Source organism: Oryctolagus cuniculus, chromosome 3 (genome assembly GCF_051225735.1).
Source record: "Oryctolagus cuniculus isolate XC-2025 breed Fujian yellow rabbit chromosome 3, ASM5122573v1, whole genome shotgun sequence".
NCBI lineage: Eukaryota > Metazoa > Chordata > Mammalia > Lagomorpha > Leporidae > Oryctolagus > Oryctolagus cuniculus.
The window spans coordinates 39,305,619-39,322,579 of record NC_142869.1 but is presented as its reverse complement, the minus strand read 5'-3'; the positions used below and the strand labels follow the sequence as shown (position 1 = coordinate 39,322,579).

At 46.9% G+C, this 16,961-nt stretch overlaps 1 protein-coding gene across 1 annotated transcript in view; it reads left to right on the top strand.

Annotated features, from left to right (window-relative positions):
- Nucleotides 1-125: 125 nt before the first annotated feature.
- Nucleotides 126-16,961, top strand: part of AOX4 (aldehyde oxidase 4) — a 53,506-nt gene continuing 36,670 nt past the window's right edge. The window contains exons 1-8 of the mRNA NM_001278863.1: nt 126-179; nt 4,312-4,369; nt 9,093-9,189; nt 10,282-10,390; nt 12,671-12,797; nt 14,573-14,634; nt 15,821-15,904; nt 16,452-16,532. Of these exons, the coding sequence (NP_001265792.1) occupies nt 126-179; nt 4,312-4,369; nt 9,093-9,189; nt 10,282-10,390; nt 12,671-12,797; nt 14,573-14,634; nt 15,821-15,904; nt 16,452-16,532 (672 nt within the window). The remainder of the gene's footprint in view (nt 180-4,311; nt 4,370-9,092; nt 9,190-10,281; nt 10,391-12,670; nt 12,798-14,572; nt 14,635-15,820; nt 15,905-16,451; nt 16,533-16,961) is intronic.

Sequence of the window (16,961 nt, the reverse complement as noted above, 5' to 3'; positions counted from 1 at the left end):
GGGGCTATAAATCACCCTGCTTCCGTCTGCCGTTGTCAGCTTGGGCTTCCTCAGGGCCGAAAGGCGTCCACATTATTGCTCTAACACACCTTTTTAAAAAACACCTCTCTCCCAGACTTGGCAGGATGCCTTCCCACCACAATTCTGATGAGCTGATATTTTTTGTGAATGGAAGAAAGGTAAGTTTATAACATGATTAATGTGGGGATCTGTAGACCAGCCAAAAAAGCCAAGCTGTCTTTTTTCTTCCCTGCAGTGTCTTTTTTTTTTCTTCTTTAATCTCTGTTGTCTATCTTTCAAGTGGTATAAACTTGAACATGGGTCGTTAGATCAAGTTTTTCTGCAAAATGGTTCAAAGTGTGGGTGTCTCTGCTTTGGAATCAGTCAAAAAAGTCTCATTTTTCTTTGTCATATTACAATGTGAATGAATTCTGTCATTTCCCCTTTCTTTGGATTTTAGCTCTACTTGAGATCATCAATGCTATTTCTATATATTAATTTTTATTTATTCAAGAGGAAAAGAAAGAGAGACTATGACAGAGACCTCTCATCTACTGGTTTACTCCCTAACGCCCACAACAGCCCTGGGCTGGGGTCTGAAGCTGGGAGCCAGAAACTCAACCCCGGTCTCCCAAGTGAGTGGCAGGAACCCAGCTCTCTGAGCTGTCACCTGCTGTCTCCCATGGCACACATTCATGGGAAGTTAGAATTAGGAGAAGAACTGGGTCTTAAACCCAGGTCCCCTGATATGGGATATGAGCCTCTCAAGTGGTGTCTTAACCATTAAGCCGAATGTCCATCCCAATCCATGCTATTCAAACAGAAGGCGTGGATGCCACTGAGGGTGATGACAGCAAGGAACTCTCAGATGGTCGTACTTGGCCTTCATAAATTCCCTCAAGCAGATCACCTAACCTCAACACCGCACCCGCTGCCTGGGGATGCGATGAGGCTGGCCGCTTCTTCCCCCTAGAAAGGTGGGACAACACAAATGCTTTGCCAGTGCCTTATCCTCAACCCTGTGCTTTCCTAAGCAAGATGAGTAAATAAAATGTTTGAGGTGTTTTAAAGATACAATGAAAAAAAAAAGAGAGAGAGAGAGAGAGAGAGAGAGAAAGGATGCGTATCTGATGGTTTGGGACTAAAGCTTGTGCTTCTCATACCTCAGCTATACAGGGTTACTGATGTCCTTTCTGAAGGAGAAAATAAAACTTTTATAGTGGCAAAAATTCTTGGGACTTTAACAGAATAGGTCATTTCCAGGAGACCTATGAACCAACAAGCCCAGAGTGAAAGAGGGAGGAAGGAAAGCATAAAGCCTAGATTTCAGGACCTTGAATGACCTGAAGCCAAGTGGAACAGCAAAAATAACTGCTGAGTGGAAATTTGAAGCAAGTCAGAAACTAAGACCTTATTCTGAGTGTGCCCTAAGTGCCCTTTATGGCTGGGCCTTCGCTGGTGAGCAGAACCCGTAATCCTTCAATGGTGCCCTGCCATTACCAGCCCCTTGCCGGCCTCCAAGTCTTTTGAATCCAAAGCCAACATTTTGGTATTTTTACCTCCCTTCTGTTTTCAAATTTCTTAGACAAGTGGCCAAAGAAGGGAAAACATAAGCAACCCTGAAAAGAGACCGTTGCTGCTGTTGACCGCTCCTTTCTAGCAGACACAGGTTAACTGGGTGCCCCCGTCAATGGCGCAACAGCACCACAACCCGAGCAAGGCCCTCTTGCATTTCCTTTTGAAATTCTTTTCTTTGTTCTCCCTGTCTTCTCTGTTCTTCCCTCCCCAGGCATGCACCCTTGTGTATTTTAAACCTGTATCCTTCCCATCCACCAGATCCAGATGTGTCTTTGAAAGATACCCAGTGAACGTACATGTGTGTGTGCATCCTTAACTCCCACACATGGTGGTACGGTTTAGAAATCTCTTGTTTCGTTGGTGACTCAGCACTTACCCTTGAACACCTGGCTCATTGCTTCTGAATGCATAGACCTCCTGTTTCTGCACAGCCTTCATTTGCTTACTAGTACCCAGGTCATGGACATGTGGGATGCTTCCGATTCCCCTCCAAGCCCAAGAAAAGCTGCAGTGACTGAGTGACACCGCAGCTCATCGCTGACATTGGCAAGAGAACCTCTGTGTGAGACTGCACCAAGGTGATTGTGTAGGTGCTGCCTTACCAAGCACACGCGAGTTCCACTTCCCATAGCGTGACACACGCTGCTTGCCTGCCAAAATGCAGTGTGCCAATGTAATAGACAATGTGCCAGAGCTTGATAGCATAGGACTTTCAACACCTTGCTGAAGCAGAAGGGTGTGAAGTGTTGGTTCACTGATGGCGTCTTTTGCATCTCTCTGCTTTCTAATGAGTTTGCTCCTCCTTTCCTACTGGCACAACAAAGGGGCTTTTCCCGAAGTGCTCTGCTTCCCATTCGATGACTGGTTGGTTGATTTTAAGTGAATAGGAATAGTAGCTATTTGATTTGTCAGAAGTTGCAGTTGGTGGCTGTTAATTTATTTCCCAAAGTCTAATCTCTCTCCTTCGTTGGGAGCCTCAACATGTTATGGGCTCGCTGTGTCTGAGGCACAGACACGAAGGCAGGGGACCGAGTTCCATCCAGTGTGGCCCTGGCCAGCCCACTAGGGCGGTTGACGAACGTGTCCTATCACCCAGGACGTTGTCTCAGAGACACTGAGATCTTCACAGCCGAGAAGAGTGGCGTGTCATCAGGCCTTGCCCATCATCATCTCCCAGGCGCCATCTTGTTCCCGCCCATGGGCTATAACTCCCACAGCCATGCGGGAGTGGCACTGAAGAAAACACAGCAGCAATGCCTTGCGTCTGCCGTGCCGCTGTCCTCAGTCCCTGCCACATGCTGAGATCCAGGCAGCAGGGGTGCCAGGGTCACGTATGGCTGAGGAAGTCTCCTGAGGGCTTGGAAGAGAACTTGAATGTGGAGGCACCGTGTGATGAGATAATGTGATTTGTTGCCTTTTTCCGAGGTGATAAAAAAAAAATTTAGCAAAAGCACTCTTTAGTGGAATGAGGTCCTCTTTATCCAGGCTCAGTGTCGCTACCCTTCCAGGTACATTTCTTTCTTACTTGCCTCTCCCTAATCTTGCCTGGGTCCCTCTGAGGCTGGGAGGGCGGGTGGCTTTCGCCTGGCGTGCCAGCTCTGATCAGTTGGCTGTAGCAGCTGGAGCTTCATGGAGGAGCTGAATGATTTGTGCCCCTTCTGGTTTGCCTTCATATTTGGGGCAGGGGAGGAGCAGGAAGGCCCCCTAATGCCACACAGAATTAGTGACAAAGGCCAGGAGGCAAAATCCCCCTTTTTATACTAAAAGAGAAAATCTTCTTTGCTTTTATTGTTAGCACTTGCAGACAGCCAGATGTGAGCAGAGCCCTGGTGTCTAGGGAAGTCTCAAGCCCTTACCATGTTATAATGGCTCAGATACTGCAGGGCTGGCGGATGTCCCAGAAATGGCAGCCGCATCGGCAGCCATCTCCTTACCTTCGTTAATCTTAGGCTCCTTGTACTATCGTTAGCTCTGAGGTTGCAGCTGGGACTCAGCCAAGATCTCCATGGCAGATCTGAAAGGACCTCATTAGGAAAGAAAGTAGGTGACACCCCATCCCGGAAAATCCCACTGTGTTCCCAGGCATCTCCCATCCCGCGATTATCCCTGCCCCTTCATTACAAGAGAAAGATGAGAGGGAACCCTCCTCCACCCTCAGGGCAGATGCCCTGTCCCCAGAGCGTCCCTCTCCCTCCATCTCGGGAGCAGAAGTCCACTTACGATGAGCTTGCTTGCCCATTTCACACTGACCCCCGAAGCGTTCTAGAATTCCTTCTCTGATGATGCCAAGAACCTGGACAGCAACTTTCCGGGAACTTCTGACTTCTTATGACCACAAGTTCTCTGAGTCGGTTTGGGAATCTGTGTCTGTTCCCTTGTCAGTCTTTTCCAGCTAAGTCCGAGGAAAAAGAACCCAAAATGAGCAGATTGTTTTCTGAAATCTTGCCTTTCCCTGTTCTCTTGTTTGGAACCTTGCCGTAGCTTGTCCTCTCATAGCCTGAGGCGTTGTCGTGGTGTATAATTAGGTGTATTTAAAAATTCAGACACATTGCAATAAGGCGCAATGATTTCTTCATGGTTCTACTTCCAAATGTTGGGAAAGGTTTTCCTTGGTATTTTTTTTTTCCTGTGAGGCCATCACCTATCAGAAAACACGCCCTCCAAACAATGGATTGAATTGCCATCACATGTTGGTGTTCTCTCTCTGAAACCTTCTCTCCTCTCACAACACAGGTAGTAGAAAAGCATGCTGATCCTGAAGTCAACCTACTGCAGTACCTCAGGAAAGTGCGTATCCTTTCATTGTGCTGTAATCAACACAGACTCATCATGTAATCAACACAGACTCATCAAGACAGTCGCCTGTATTTGCTCTTGCTAATGGCCTTGGGTCCTGCTTTTCCAGTCTAGCTGGAGTGCAGAGACTGTGTCTGTAGATTCCAGTTTTATTTGTTTTGCTTCTTCACCCGAGCAAAACCAAAAGAGTCATCCAGTGAACCACACGTGTGCTCATTCTGGAAATCCTGTACCCCAAGGACACCCTGCTGGTGACTTCCTGTTCAGAAGGGTGAACGTACACATTTCTAGCCGATCGCGTCCAGGCAAATGCTCACAGGTGCATGTCACGGACAATAGCGCCCCACAGGTCGTTTCGCTGACTTGTCCTACACCCTTCGTAGTCCTTATCGGAGAAAACTAAGTTTTATTCATACATTTCACAATCTCAGAGTGCCGCGAAGGCACTCCCAGTTCTCCCCTGCAATCTTGACCCCTCCTAGCCTCCAAGGATTTCCATAAAACTTTCAGTAAATAATTACTCAAGAAGAAGCTCCTGAGTTTGGGGGCAGTGGTTGCACAAATCTATCCATGAGACAAAATTGCCCAGAACCATCCACCCACACATAATGTAAGTGCATGTACATGGGGACCTCAAAAAGTTCATGGGAAATGGAATGAAAAGTCTGAGTTTATTTTGGTGCAAATTGGCTCATCATCATATGTGGAGAATGTGTGTATTATGAAAAAACTGCAAGTAGTCCAGAAAATCTTGCATCAAAATAAACTTATTTTTTTAATAAACTTATACTTTTAATTCCACTACATGTAAGAGGTGAAAGCTGAATAAGTTGTTGTTTAGTTATCAGTATTACTCCAGTGTCAATTTTCTGGCTTTGACGTGTATCAAAAATATGCATCATATGCTATAGCTATGTGAGATGTCATCACTTAGAGAAAACTGGGATGTGGATATACAGTCTATACTATTTTTGCAATTCTCTATGAGACTATATTTCAAAATAAGTTTAAAACATATGATTGGCCGGCACTGTGGCTCAATAGGCTAATCCTCCGCCTTGCGGCGCCGGCACATCGGGTTCTAGTCCCGGTCAGGGCGCCGGATTCTGTCCCGGTTGCCCCTCTTCCAGGCCAGCTCTCTGTTGTGGCCAGGGAGTGCAGTGGAGGATGGCCCAAGTGCTTGGGCCATGCACCCCATGGGAGACCAGGAGAAGTACCTGGCTCCTGCCATCAGATCAGCGCGGTGCGCTGGCTGCAGCGCGCTGGCCGCAGCGGCCATTGGAGGGTGAACCAACGGCAAAAGGAAGACCTTTCTCTCTCTCTCACTGTCCACTCTGCCTGTCAAAAATATATATATATGGTTATGGAGCATGTATGGCATTCTAGGCACTGTGTTGGGCTGTAGGGATCCCAGAGTGAACAACACAGTGTTAGTTCCTCTTGCTGTCTTTTTTGCTTCCCAATATACACATCTGGAAGCACTACTTCATTTCTCCCTGTTCTTTCCTTGCCAACCTCTACTAAAAGATAGCCTGTGCCTGATACCTCTATTTCTCTCCAGACTCCTCCCTCTCTCTGCTGAACGGACCTTGCATTCTGTTCCTCCTCCGTCACTGTACCGCTCTGGCCATCCCACCTCCCATTGTCCCGATTCCACTCACAATCCACACGGGACACCCCCCACCCCGAGTCCTGCTGTCTCCCATTGGGCAGAAAACCCCATCACTGCCCTGCTGTACGATTTCTAAATCCCCGTCACACTTCCCCCATGCTTTCTCTAGAATCTTTCTCTAGACAACCCAAATGAAGAGACTCATGATATCAGGAGCACACTGGAAATTCATAGAATTTTTGAAAGAACCAGCCCTGGAATACCACCCCAGCCCCCCATTCCCCCAGCTCCTGAGCACCCCTCTGTATATTCCCTCTTGGTGCTGGTGATGCCCCATGTAAGTTAAGTCATTCCAGATAAAAAAAAAAAAAGGTCCACCTGGCACTTCCAGGCCCTGTCTTCTTTGTAAGTCCAGAAATGGGATCATGGATGTTACATGATACTGCAAAAGTCCTACAAGGTACTACATAAAGTTCATGAAAAGATGAAATTAAAAGCTAATGCATTTTTCCATAGCAGGTGGTTCTGATGGATGATCCATACAAGGAATGGGTATCTGTGGATAATCACACGGTCAGTGCCAGCCCACTTCACTCTCACAGGATTCCCTTTGCCTCTTTCAAAGAATTTTTCTTAAATCACTATTCATTATTTTGATTGTCTTCTCTTAAAGCAGGCTATCCACCTGATTAAAGCAGTCTCCCACAAAACCCCAATCTGCTGCTGACCTAGGCCCTGACTTGGCTGCCACCTCCAGAGGAAGCCACAGCCATACAAAGGGAAAACTTTGTTTGGGGGCATCCTCATCTCCCTTCCACTTTTCCACAGCCACCCTTCCACTTTTCCCAGGCCATAGGGATCCTTGGAGGCCCACCACCTCCCATTGGATCTCCACACCCAGCCCAGCTGCCCTGCCCAGACACGCTGCTGTGCAATCCTGTTTCACTTCTCTGTCAACACTAGCACCTGGATCTGCAGATCCAGAGAGTGAGTAGCCCACAGCTGCATGGGGCCACCAGGGTGTGACAGAGTAGAGTTGCTTAATCCCTGTGAGGGCCCGGGATGTCTCAGAAGCACCCCTAAACTTTTGCCCTTCACATACTCTTTGCTATGGCCCTGACATCTCTTGTAGCTCTCAAAACAATTCTTACTTCATTGAGCTAACAAGTGTTCCCAAGCACCAGGCACTCAGAGATAAGCTAGACAAAGATAACCTCTGGTTACACTTTAATTTGAATGCCTGGGACACACTAAATATGACTCCCGGTTTATCTGACACTTAATGGGGCCTCCCACATTTTATCTGGTAACCCTACCTACTGACGATCTTTAGGGACTGGAGTGCCTAAGTCAGGCACTTCTGCTGAGGGTATAAGAGGAAGCCTCAAACCAGCTCTAGGGTATCCAGGGGACAAAAGAGGTGGTGGAGCCCATTTTTCACATTTTCCTCAAGAAAACTTTAAAATGCCCATCACAGAACAGAAGTTCTGACAACATAAAAAGTGACCTCCCTCTCTGAGTCAAACAGCACCAGAATTCTTTACTTGGAAATTTTAGGACACCAAAAAAAAAAAAAAAAAAAAAAAAAGAAAGAAAGAAAGAAACAACCCAGAAACAATCTCCTTGCCTTTCATGCCCTGTTCAATGGAGCAGTTAGCTGAAGTCTGACGCACATGACTCCCAGCCCTCTGCCTGCTGGTGAGAAGCTTGACTTCCCAGAACAGGCTCGGGCCCCGAGGTGGCAGAGCTGCTGGGACTCAGGGCAGAACAGAGGCGAGGGCTTGCACAGCCCCACTGGCTACTGCCAAGAGGAGGGTCCCGTGTCACCTCTTCACAGGCAGTGACTTCCAAGATGACAACTAGTCTTGACCTCCACCTGAGCCAAGTATGACCTTGACCTGTGAGACCCTTTGTAAACTTCTCCCAGAAAAGCTTCCGAGAAAACGCCAGTAGCTTCTGACAGAAGCAAAGCAGGGGACTTACATACATTGATTTTTCTCCCTTTGTGAAAATATGCAGCCATCTCACAAGCAACGGGTGCACAGTGATTGTTGGAATGGCTGGTTCAGGGGCTATGGTTATGAAATTAATTTTCTCTAATCCCATAAGAAGGTAAAAGCATAACCTTGTTGCACCAGGAAAAGTTAAGCCTCATGTGGACCTTTTTATTTTTTTAAGATTTATTTATTTATTTGAAAGTCAGAGTTACACAGAGAGAGAAGGAGAGGCAGGCAGAGAGAGAGAGAGAGAGAGAGAGAGGAAGGAAGAGAGGGAGGGAGGGAAGGAGAGGTCTTCCATCCACTGGTTCACTCTCTAACTAGCCGCAATGGCTGGAGCTGTGCTGATCCAAAGCCAGGAGCTTCTTCCTGGTCTCCCACATGAGTGCACATGGGTGCACATGGGTGCACGTGGGTGCAGGGGCCCAAGGACCTGGGCCATCTTCTACTGCTTTTTCAGGCCATAGCAGAGAGCCGGATCGGAAGTGGAGTGGCCGGGACTCAAACCAGCGCCCATATGGGATGCCGGTACTATAGGCGGCGGCTTTACCCACTACGCCACAGCGTCAGCCCCGTGGATCTTTTTCTAAGTTCCTCCCACAAGCCACTTCCTACTACCTCCGCAGCAGTAACATTATGCAGGTCCAGCATCCAGCGTCCAGAACTCTGAATTCAACAGACTTTTTGCATCTCGCTTGAATGCAAACCCTGAGATCAGGCTCTATGTAGACTTCATGCATCCTCCTTGGCATGACGATGCATATGGTTCACCGCAAAAATAGGAATGTGTTTGATTTCAAGGTGCTGCCCCAGACCCACTGGGAGCGCGATGCCATCACCTTCCTAAAATCTGCAAATTTCTAAATTCAGACATGCATCTGGATCCGAGGTTTCCAGATAAGGCAGTGCGAGTCCCTAGGGATTTCTTTGTCTCTTTCATCAGCTGTCTCATTTCTAAGAAGCAAAAAGCTGAGCAATTTCTCCAAGCAAGGATCCTCTGACCAGTTCAGTACAGGACAACATGTTGCTTGTTAACAACATCCAAGGGAGAAAAATGCTAAAGCCCAAAGCACCTGTGTCCCCGTTTTCCTTGACTTCCACCCTTGAAGTCCGTCTCACAGGCACTAAATATGCCTGTGGAGGAGGGGGCTGTGGTGCCTGCACAGTGATGCTGTCAAGATACAACGTCAAGACCAAGAAGATCCAGTATCCTTCGTGGGGGCTTAGACCGCGCTGGGCACATCTCGGGGGTCGGGGAGGGTGTGGAGCCTCCTAATGTCCCTGCTGGTCTGCACTCCTCCCTCTTCTCTCCTGGCGTCCGATGCACGCACACAGCCTCCAGACCTGCTCCTCCTGACACCTCCCCTTTCTCGATCCTTCCCACATTCTTCCTAGCAGAATTGTGATCCCCATCCAGCGTGCCCGTCTCTTGGGGCTCTGCTCTCCGCTACCCTAAACTAGCACAAAGATAGTCCTGGTGGGAGGTTTGGGTCTTTGCCGCACACTAAGATTTGTTTTTCTGGAAGGGCTAAGCAAGACTCAAATCCTGCTAGGTGACTCAGTGAGCCCCACCTTCACTGAAAAATGTAATCAGCTTGCTGAGTGCATGTGAAGAGATGCCCAGCCCAAGTCCCTCCCGGGCTTTGTCTTAGATGACTAGGTGGTGGTGCAGGGGCAGTTCAGAAATCAGAGAAGTTGTAGAGGGAGGGGTAGAGGACGGGAAAGTGGCATGGGGACATACTGCATTGGAGATAATGATGGGACAGCTGGGAGGGACTGTCCAACAGGCATGCAGATAGATGTGTCTGCTACTTAAAGACAGGCTCTCCTGTAAGTTATGTAACTTCTTGTTAGTTATCAGTGTAAACAATAGCAATAATAATGAGAAAAATGGTATTTATTGAATACTAAATGTACCAGGGCTGTTCAAAGTAGTTCACTTACATGATCATATTCAGTCCCCGAAGTCACTTTGAGGAAGCCTTTGCTACCTCAGTCACATTTTACAAAGAGCAGACCGAGACCAAGAGGGTGAAACAGCTTGCTCCAGGCGTCATGGGCCAGTGAGTGGAGTCTGCATGTCGTAAGCCCAGGCCACCTGGAAGGGAATAGGCACTGCTGGAGGGTGTGTGAGCGTAGGACATATAGAACAACAGAAATGGAAACAGCCAAAGAAAGAAACCCCCACTATAAGACCAGCAGGGAGAAGCTGGAGTTGAAGGAAGAAATTCACTCTCCAAATTGTGGTACCCCGTCCCTAAGATTCCAGTGGATTCTCTTTACATAATTCCACCACAGCCACTACCCAGTCACAGCCTGCCTGGTGCCTGTCTGCTCTCTGCATGGGGCTGCGGTTACCACGGTGGAAGGAGTAGGAAGCATCAAAACCAGGATTCACCCCGTGCAGGTAAGAGCTCAAGGCGACCAGACCCGGATGTTGGTACGGGGATCCTACATGCTCTGACGTTACCTCACTGGGGCACCAACTTTGAAATCGGTTGCTTCCTAACTAGGGATCTTTTCAGATATCTTTTCAAGATTCTTTCACTGACGTGAATACATCGTAACCCCGAGGAATTTCTCAGCCGCAGCCTCGCCGTGACCTTAGACAAGAACAGGCCAGTGTGACAAGAGGAGAAAGCGAGGTTGAAAATGGGGCGTATATGGAGGACGCTAGCTGTCAAACCCACTTCAGAATCGCTAGACTCTGAAATAGAGGCACTTGTGTGTTCAAACACTCCCCGAATGCTCGCCAAACATCTGTCCAGTAACCATCCAATGTGCTGCAATAAAACACAGCTAAAATAGCACAGTGCTTGCTAAGGTTTAGAGGACTTTTTAAAGAAATGACAGTGTTGTTTTCACAAACTAGAATAGGAACCTCTGCAGGTGGTGCTTTTAAAGCAGTGTGCAGGAAGAAAATTATGAAAACTATATTTTCCCTTGAGTCTCTTCTCTTGAAAAGCTGTGGTGAGAACGTAGAGGCCAAGAGCTTGCTCTGACATGCTAGCTCTGATCTGCACCTGTTAATAGTGCATGTCTTTCAGCCACAAGCTTACCGATTTCTTTTTTCTCATTAAGGTCTTACCCTTCCTTCTTTCATCACCTTAACAGCATGGAAGTGCTTCCTGCTGTACTTGTCAGATTTGTTTCTCTCAAGTTTTTGAGCATATAAATGCTAGGGTGGTCAGCAGTGCCCTAGAGAAGGCTTGGACTGCCTTATGGGAGCCAATTGTTCAGTTTTCCAGAACTTGGCAAACCAGTCTTTAAACACAGCCATTGTTTAAAACTAAATAATGTATAGAATAATACCAGTCCTGGTGGCAGTGTTTATAGTACAAAAATTGGCAGAAGATAAAAATCAGGTCTTTTTTCTCCCACATAGCTGGTTGTGAGGCATTCCCAGGCGGGTTTACGTGCCATGTCGGAAACAGCTTGCCGGCTGGCGGTAAATCCAACCCAGCTGCATTTCCCTCTGGCGTTAGAACCAGGCCTGTCCTTTCACAGACGAAGCATTTGACTCTCCTTTTGGGAGCCCTGCCATTTGGAAAATGCTTATGTTAAACATTTGAGTCGCACTCAAGCCAGCCAGTGGAGCAGCCTGTGAGAAGTGTGTGAAACATGTCCGGGTCACAGCCCCGTCTGCACCCCTACAGTAGAGTCTGTGTAGATCACAGGAACTCGTCGAGTTTCACCTTGTCTTCTATTTTTTCCCGGCACTTCAGTGTATAAAGTTAAACAATCATCTATTATGTGAGTTTCACAATGCTATGAAGAAACCCTCGACAATTATCAAAGCATTCCTATAGATGATGACAGCTAATCCATCAAAAACTGTCCTACGGATGGAGAAAGAGATGGAAATGAGTTGCCAAAGACTGTGCTAAATGATTTTCTCACACTCATTCATTCATTCCCGTAACTACCTTGTAGAGATCATTATTGTTCCAAAGTCAAAGAAAGTGAAGAAAATGTCAGGAAAATCACCAAGGCTCCCTGAATTAATGAGTTGCCCAAAACTCACATGAGAATCACTCCAAAGTATTTCACTTGCTCCTCTTAACTATATTTTCTTCTTCACAGCGAATGAAACCAGGAGAAAAAAGTGACTTAATACCTGCCACTAGGCTTTTCTCAAGGGCAAAAAGTAGTATGCATATGACTTCCAGAAATGAAAGATTTTTCTTCCTTGGGATCTTTTTTTAAAAGATTTATTTATTTATTTATTTATTTATTTATTTGAAAGGTAGAGTACAGAGAAGGAGGGAGAGAGAGAGAGAAAGAAAGGTCTTCCAGCCATTGGTTCACTCCCCAAATGACCACAATGGCCAGAGCTGGGCCAATCTAAAACCAGAAGCCAGGAGCTTCTTCCAGGTCTCCCACATGGGTGCAGGAGTCCAAGGACTTGGGCCATCTTCTACTGCTTTCCCAGGCCATAGTAGAGAGCTGGATCAGAAGTGGAGCCGCTGGAACTCGAACCAGTGTCCATAGGAGGTGCCGGCACTGTAGACGGCAGCTTTACCTGCTGCGCCACAGTGTCGCCTTCCCCTCATCCCCCCCCCCCCCCCAGATATCTTTTACCTCAGAGTTGTTTTTCAAAAGGTAAATACACAAGCTCCGCTGCTTGCTGGTGCCCAGGCAGGGAAATGCAGAGCCAAGGCATACATGGTGCACCCTTCTCCCCCAGGAGAGACTCGCCAAGTGCCACGGCACCCAGTGCGGATTCTGCAGCCCAGGCATGGTGATGTCCATCTACACGCTGCTGAGGAACCACCCCGAGCCAACCCCTGAGCAGATAATGGAAGCTCTTGGAGGTGAGCCTGGTTGGTGCTCTGCGGGCAGGGCGCTGTGTGGAAGGTGTTCCGGTAAGCAGAGAAGGAGGCCCAGACCCCTTGCACAGTGGTGGGGTCCAGGCACCTGGCCAACATGCAGATGTCCTCTGTGCCTGTCCTGAGCAAGTCCTTTCCTGAGGGCTGTCTTTGTTGAATCGGGCAGTGCTGACTTCACGGTACAATCTTTCCCTCCGTGGAACTCTGTGTCGCTCGGCAGGGGCACTTAAATGGGCTATTTCTGCACTCTTAACACGATCTTTTCCCAGTGTGGAAATTTGGGTAGTGGGAAAGATGGAGAACCTACTCAGTGCTTTTTTTTTTTTAATAAATCTGATACTTCATACTTTTATGCTTTCTCTCTCTCTCTTTTTTATCTGGAGATTTATTTTATTTATCTGAAAGGCAGAGATATGGAGAGAGAAAGAAAAAGAGAGAGAGAGAGATCTTCCATCCGCTGGTTCACTCCCCAAATGGCCTCAATGGCCAGGGCGGGGCCAGGCTGAAGCCAGGAGCCAGGAGCTTTATCTGGGTCTCCCACATCAGAGCAGGGCTTGGGCCATCTTCCGCTGCTTTTCCCAGGCACACTGGCAGGGGACTGAATTGGAAGTGGAGCAGCTGGGATTAGAACCAGAGCCCATGTGGGATGCCGGCACTGCAGGCTGCAGCTTAACCCATTGTGCCACAATGCCATACTTTAAGTTTTCATTGATTCATTACAAGGTCAAGGAGATCATAGATGACAATCAGTTATCACAAACTTAGTGAGCAATTCAATCTCCTGTGACAAAAAAAGCTTTCAATTTAAGTGAACAAGTACAACTTTCTTTTAAAAAAGAAGAAGGAGGAGGAGGAGGAGAAAGAGGAGAAAGAGCCCCTGTTCTGGGGGAATTCGAGTATATCTAAGTCAACCCTTGCCTCTCTACAAGCTTCCGGCCCCCCAAAGGAGGTGAGGCACATCATTAATGACCCTGCTAGGGGCAAGGTCCACAGAAGCCCACAGACAGGAAGCAGCACGACTCTGATGGGATATCAGGTCAGACACCATGGAGAAGGGGACTGAGACCTTGGGAAATAGCCCCGGCCCTCTCCCCTTGAGAGGGCATTTGAAGAAGAGACTGCCTGAGGAAGGCTTGGCAGAAGGCTACACGTGAGGTGTTATGGGAGTGGCAAGTGCGCAAGTTAGGACAGGGCAAGAAATAAGGCAGCGAGAATTGGTTGGGAGCCAGACCCAGAAAGACGAACATCACATGTGTTCTCTTATTTGTGGACACGAATACACAGAGAGAGTATGAAAGTTGTGTGGATGTCATACCATTTGGTATCTAGTTATAAACAGAGCTCCATGGACGCATACCACATAAATGACAAGACATCCACTTTCCCCACATTATGATCCTTGTCCTTTGTAGTACTACTACCGCTGTTTTCAAGAAAAAATAGTATATGTATGTGTGTAATATTTTACTTTTGCAATGAATGTCAAAAATGTTGAGATACTTGTTAAATTTTAAAAATTATAGTAAAAAAAAAAGTGGGAAAAGCCATGGAGATCTGTGTGATATTTCAGTGAGCAAATGCAATGATAAGATCCATGTTTGAAGAAATCGCTAAAGGGAATATTTGTTCCAAAGAAATTTAATGCTTTTGGGGGACAAAAAAGTATCTATTAACATTGTGGCTATTCCTCTGAAAACATGAAGCAGGTACATGCCATGTATTTCTTCTATGTTCCCTAAATTTGGTCCCTTCTTTAACAGGTAATCTGTGTCGCTGTACTGGATACCGACCAATTGTAGAAAGTGGAAAAACTTTCTGTGTGGTAAGTTAAGAAAGTTTTCATTCTGTTGACTCAATACATTAGTGAGCCTTTGTATAAAATAACCTATTACACTCAAATAATCTCTAAAATCATCCACATTGACCTTTCAAACAAATGAAAGTTTTTAATGCCCATTGTTATTTGTCTTAATAAATTCATATCATGTATTGTTTGTACTCTAAATTTGACACATTCCTGGAAAGTGTTATATATGGCCTGAGACGTTAAGAAATGCATACTCCATTGAAGCAAATGAAGTGTAGAAAGCATAATTTAAAAGCAAGATATTAAAAAGTCCATGATGTCCTACATAGACTCACACATGCATATACATTTTGAAAGAATTTGGAGTAAGGAGAATTCATGAACGGCATGAAGAGAAGATAGAGAGGGTACCTACTGAGATAGGGAGATTAGAACAGGCCCCTAAAGGAAGAAATACAAGTCAATGGTGAATTGAGAATTCCACTAAGAAAGTGCATGGATACAGGGAAAAGAAAGATGTCCAAGGTCCAGGTTAGAAATCGATGTGACTGGGGGCCGGCACAGTGGCGTAGCGGGTAAAGCCGCTGCTTGCAGTACCACCATCCCATATGAACACGAGTTCGAATCCCAGCTGCTCCACTTCCGATCCAGCTCTCTGCTATGGCCTGGGAAAGCAGTAGAAGATGGCCCAAGACCTTGGGTCCCTGCACCCACGTGGGAGACCCAGAAGAAGCTCCTGGCTCCTGGCTTTGGCTTGGCCTAGCCCTGGCCATTTGGGGAGTAAGCCAGTAAATGGAAGATTTTTGTCTGCCTCTCTCTCTTTCTCTCTCTCACTGTAACTCTGCCTTTCAAATAAATAAAATAAATCCTTAAAAGAAAAAAGATACATTCTGCATGCCGTTGAGGTAAACAAAATAATCTGTTTGGGTTTCTAAATTACGGTGATAACAGCACTCCTTGTATCTCACGTCTGGTAGGAAGTCTCAGCTGGCTGATCCCACCCACCTGGAACCCCCTTTGCCTTTCCACAAGATTTGAGTGACATGGTTTACAAGACTCTGCATTGAGCATGGCTGCACCTGCTGCAATTTTCTCTGATTGCTCAGTGATGGAATAGCTTGCTCTCTGCCCTGCCAGGTACTCAGGTAGTTGTTTAAAGAAATAGCCAATGAATTTTCTTGAAACTGCCTTATTTCCCAAGGAATCAACCATTTGTCAAGTGAAAGGAACAGGAAAATGTTGCATGGATCAAGAAGAGAAGTCTTCTCTGGGCAGTCAAGAAAAAGTAAGTATCTAGTTTTCCACGTCAGTTGGGACTGACTGAAAATACCCAGACTCATTCCATTTTCCTATTTTTTTTTTCAATGAGTAAAATACAGAATAAGTGAATTCAGGGCTTAGACGGCCTTTACAACTCCCAAATGAGCAATCCCATGACTTCCGTGATAGTGGGCACTGGAGAAGGTGGATTTCCTTTGGAAGCCTTGCAGGTTTCTGCACCTTCATCTGGGTTTGCCAGTCCCCCATTGGCACTAAGAGGGACAAAGCAGCAGCACACCCACAGGTTCATGGCCAAGAACATCTGCAAGTCACACCTGAGATCAAGCACAAACAGACAGGAGGGAGACCAGAGCCCAGTGCAATACAGGGGACGGCATCCCTAGGTCCTGTGAGGGTGGGAAGCATCCCATCCAGGGCCACCCACTGGCTCTGGCACCCCAGTTACTGTTGTGTGTAGGAGAGGTAGAGAACCTGACTCTGAAGTTAGACTTCTACATCTCTCTGAGCAATGCTGAAGCTCCACTCGTGTTTTGTTTCTTTGTTTTGTTCAGCTGTGTACCAAACTGTATAATGAAGATGAATTCCAGCCCTTGGATCCATCCCAGGAGCCTATATTCCCTCCTGAACTCATAGTAAGATACTTTACTCTTGTTGTCTCGTTACGTGATATGTATGATGCATGCCTTTTTGTGTTACACTGCGGATGTACTAAGTTTCAGAATTGAAAGTCGGAAGTGTGTCCCAAAGCACACTAAGGGAGCAGCAGTCCGTGCTGAGAGACTTGCTCGTTTCTACTGTAAGTAGTGGACGCAGACAGTTGGTCAGAGTGTTGCTGCCGGGACATCAGAGACATCAGAGGGTCGAAGCCCCGGGGTCCGCTGAAGCCCCTGAGGCCCGAGTGGACGTGACTCGGGCGAGGTCGCACAGCTTCACTGTGAGAGACCTTCCAGGCAGTTTGCAAAAGCAGCAAAGGAAGACTGCAATAATCCTTAGAAGAATGGAGTTACCTATCCCCACCATGGACTCTGTGGTTTCAACTCACCGGGGAGACAAAGAATGTA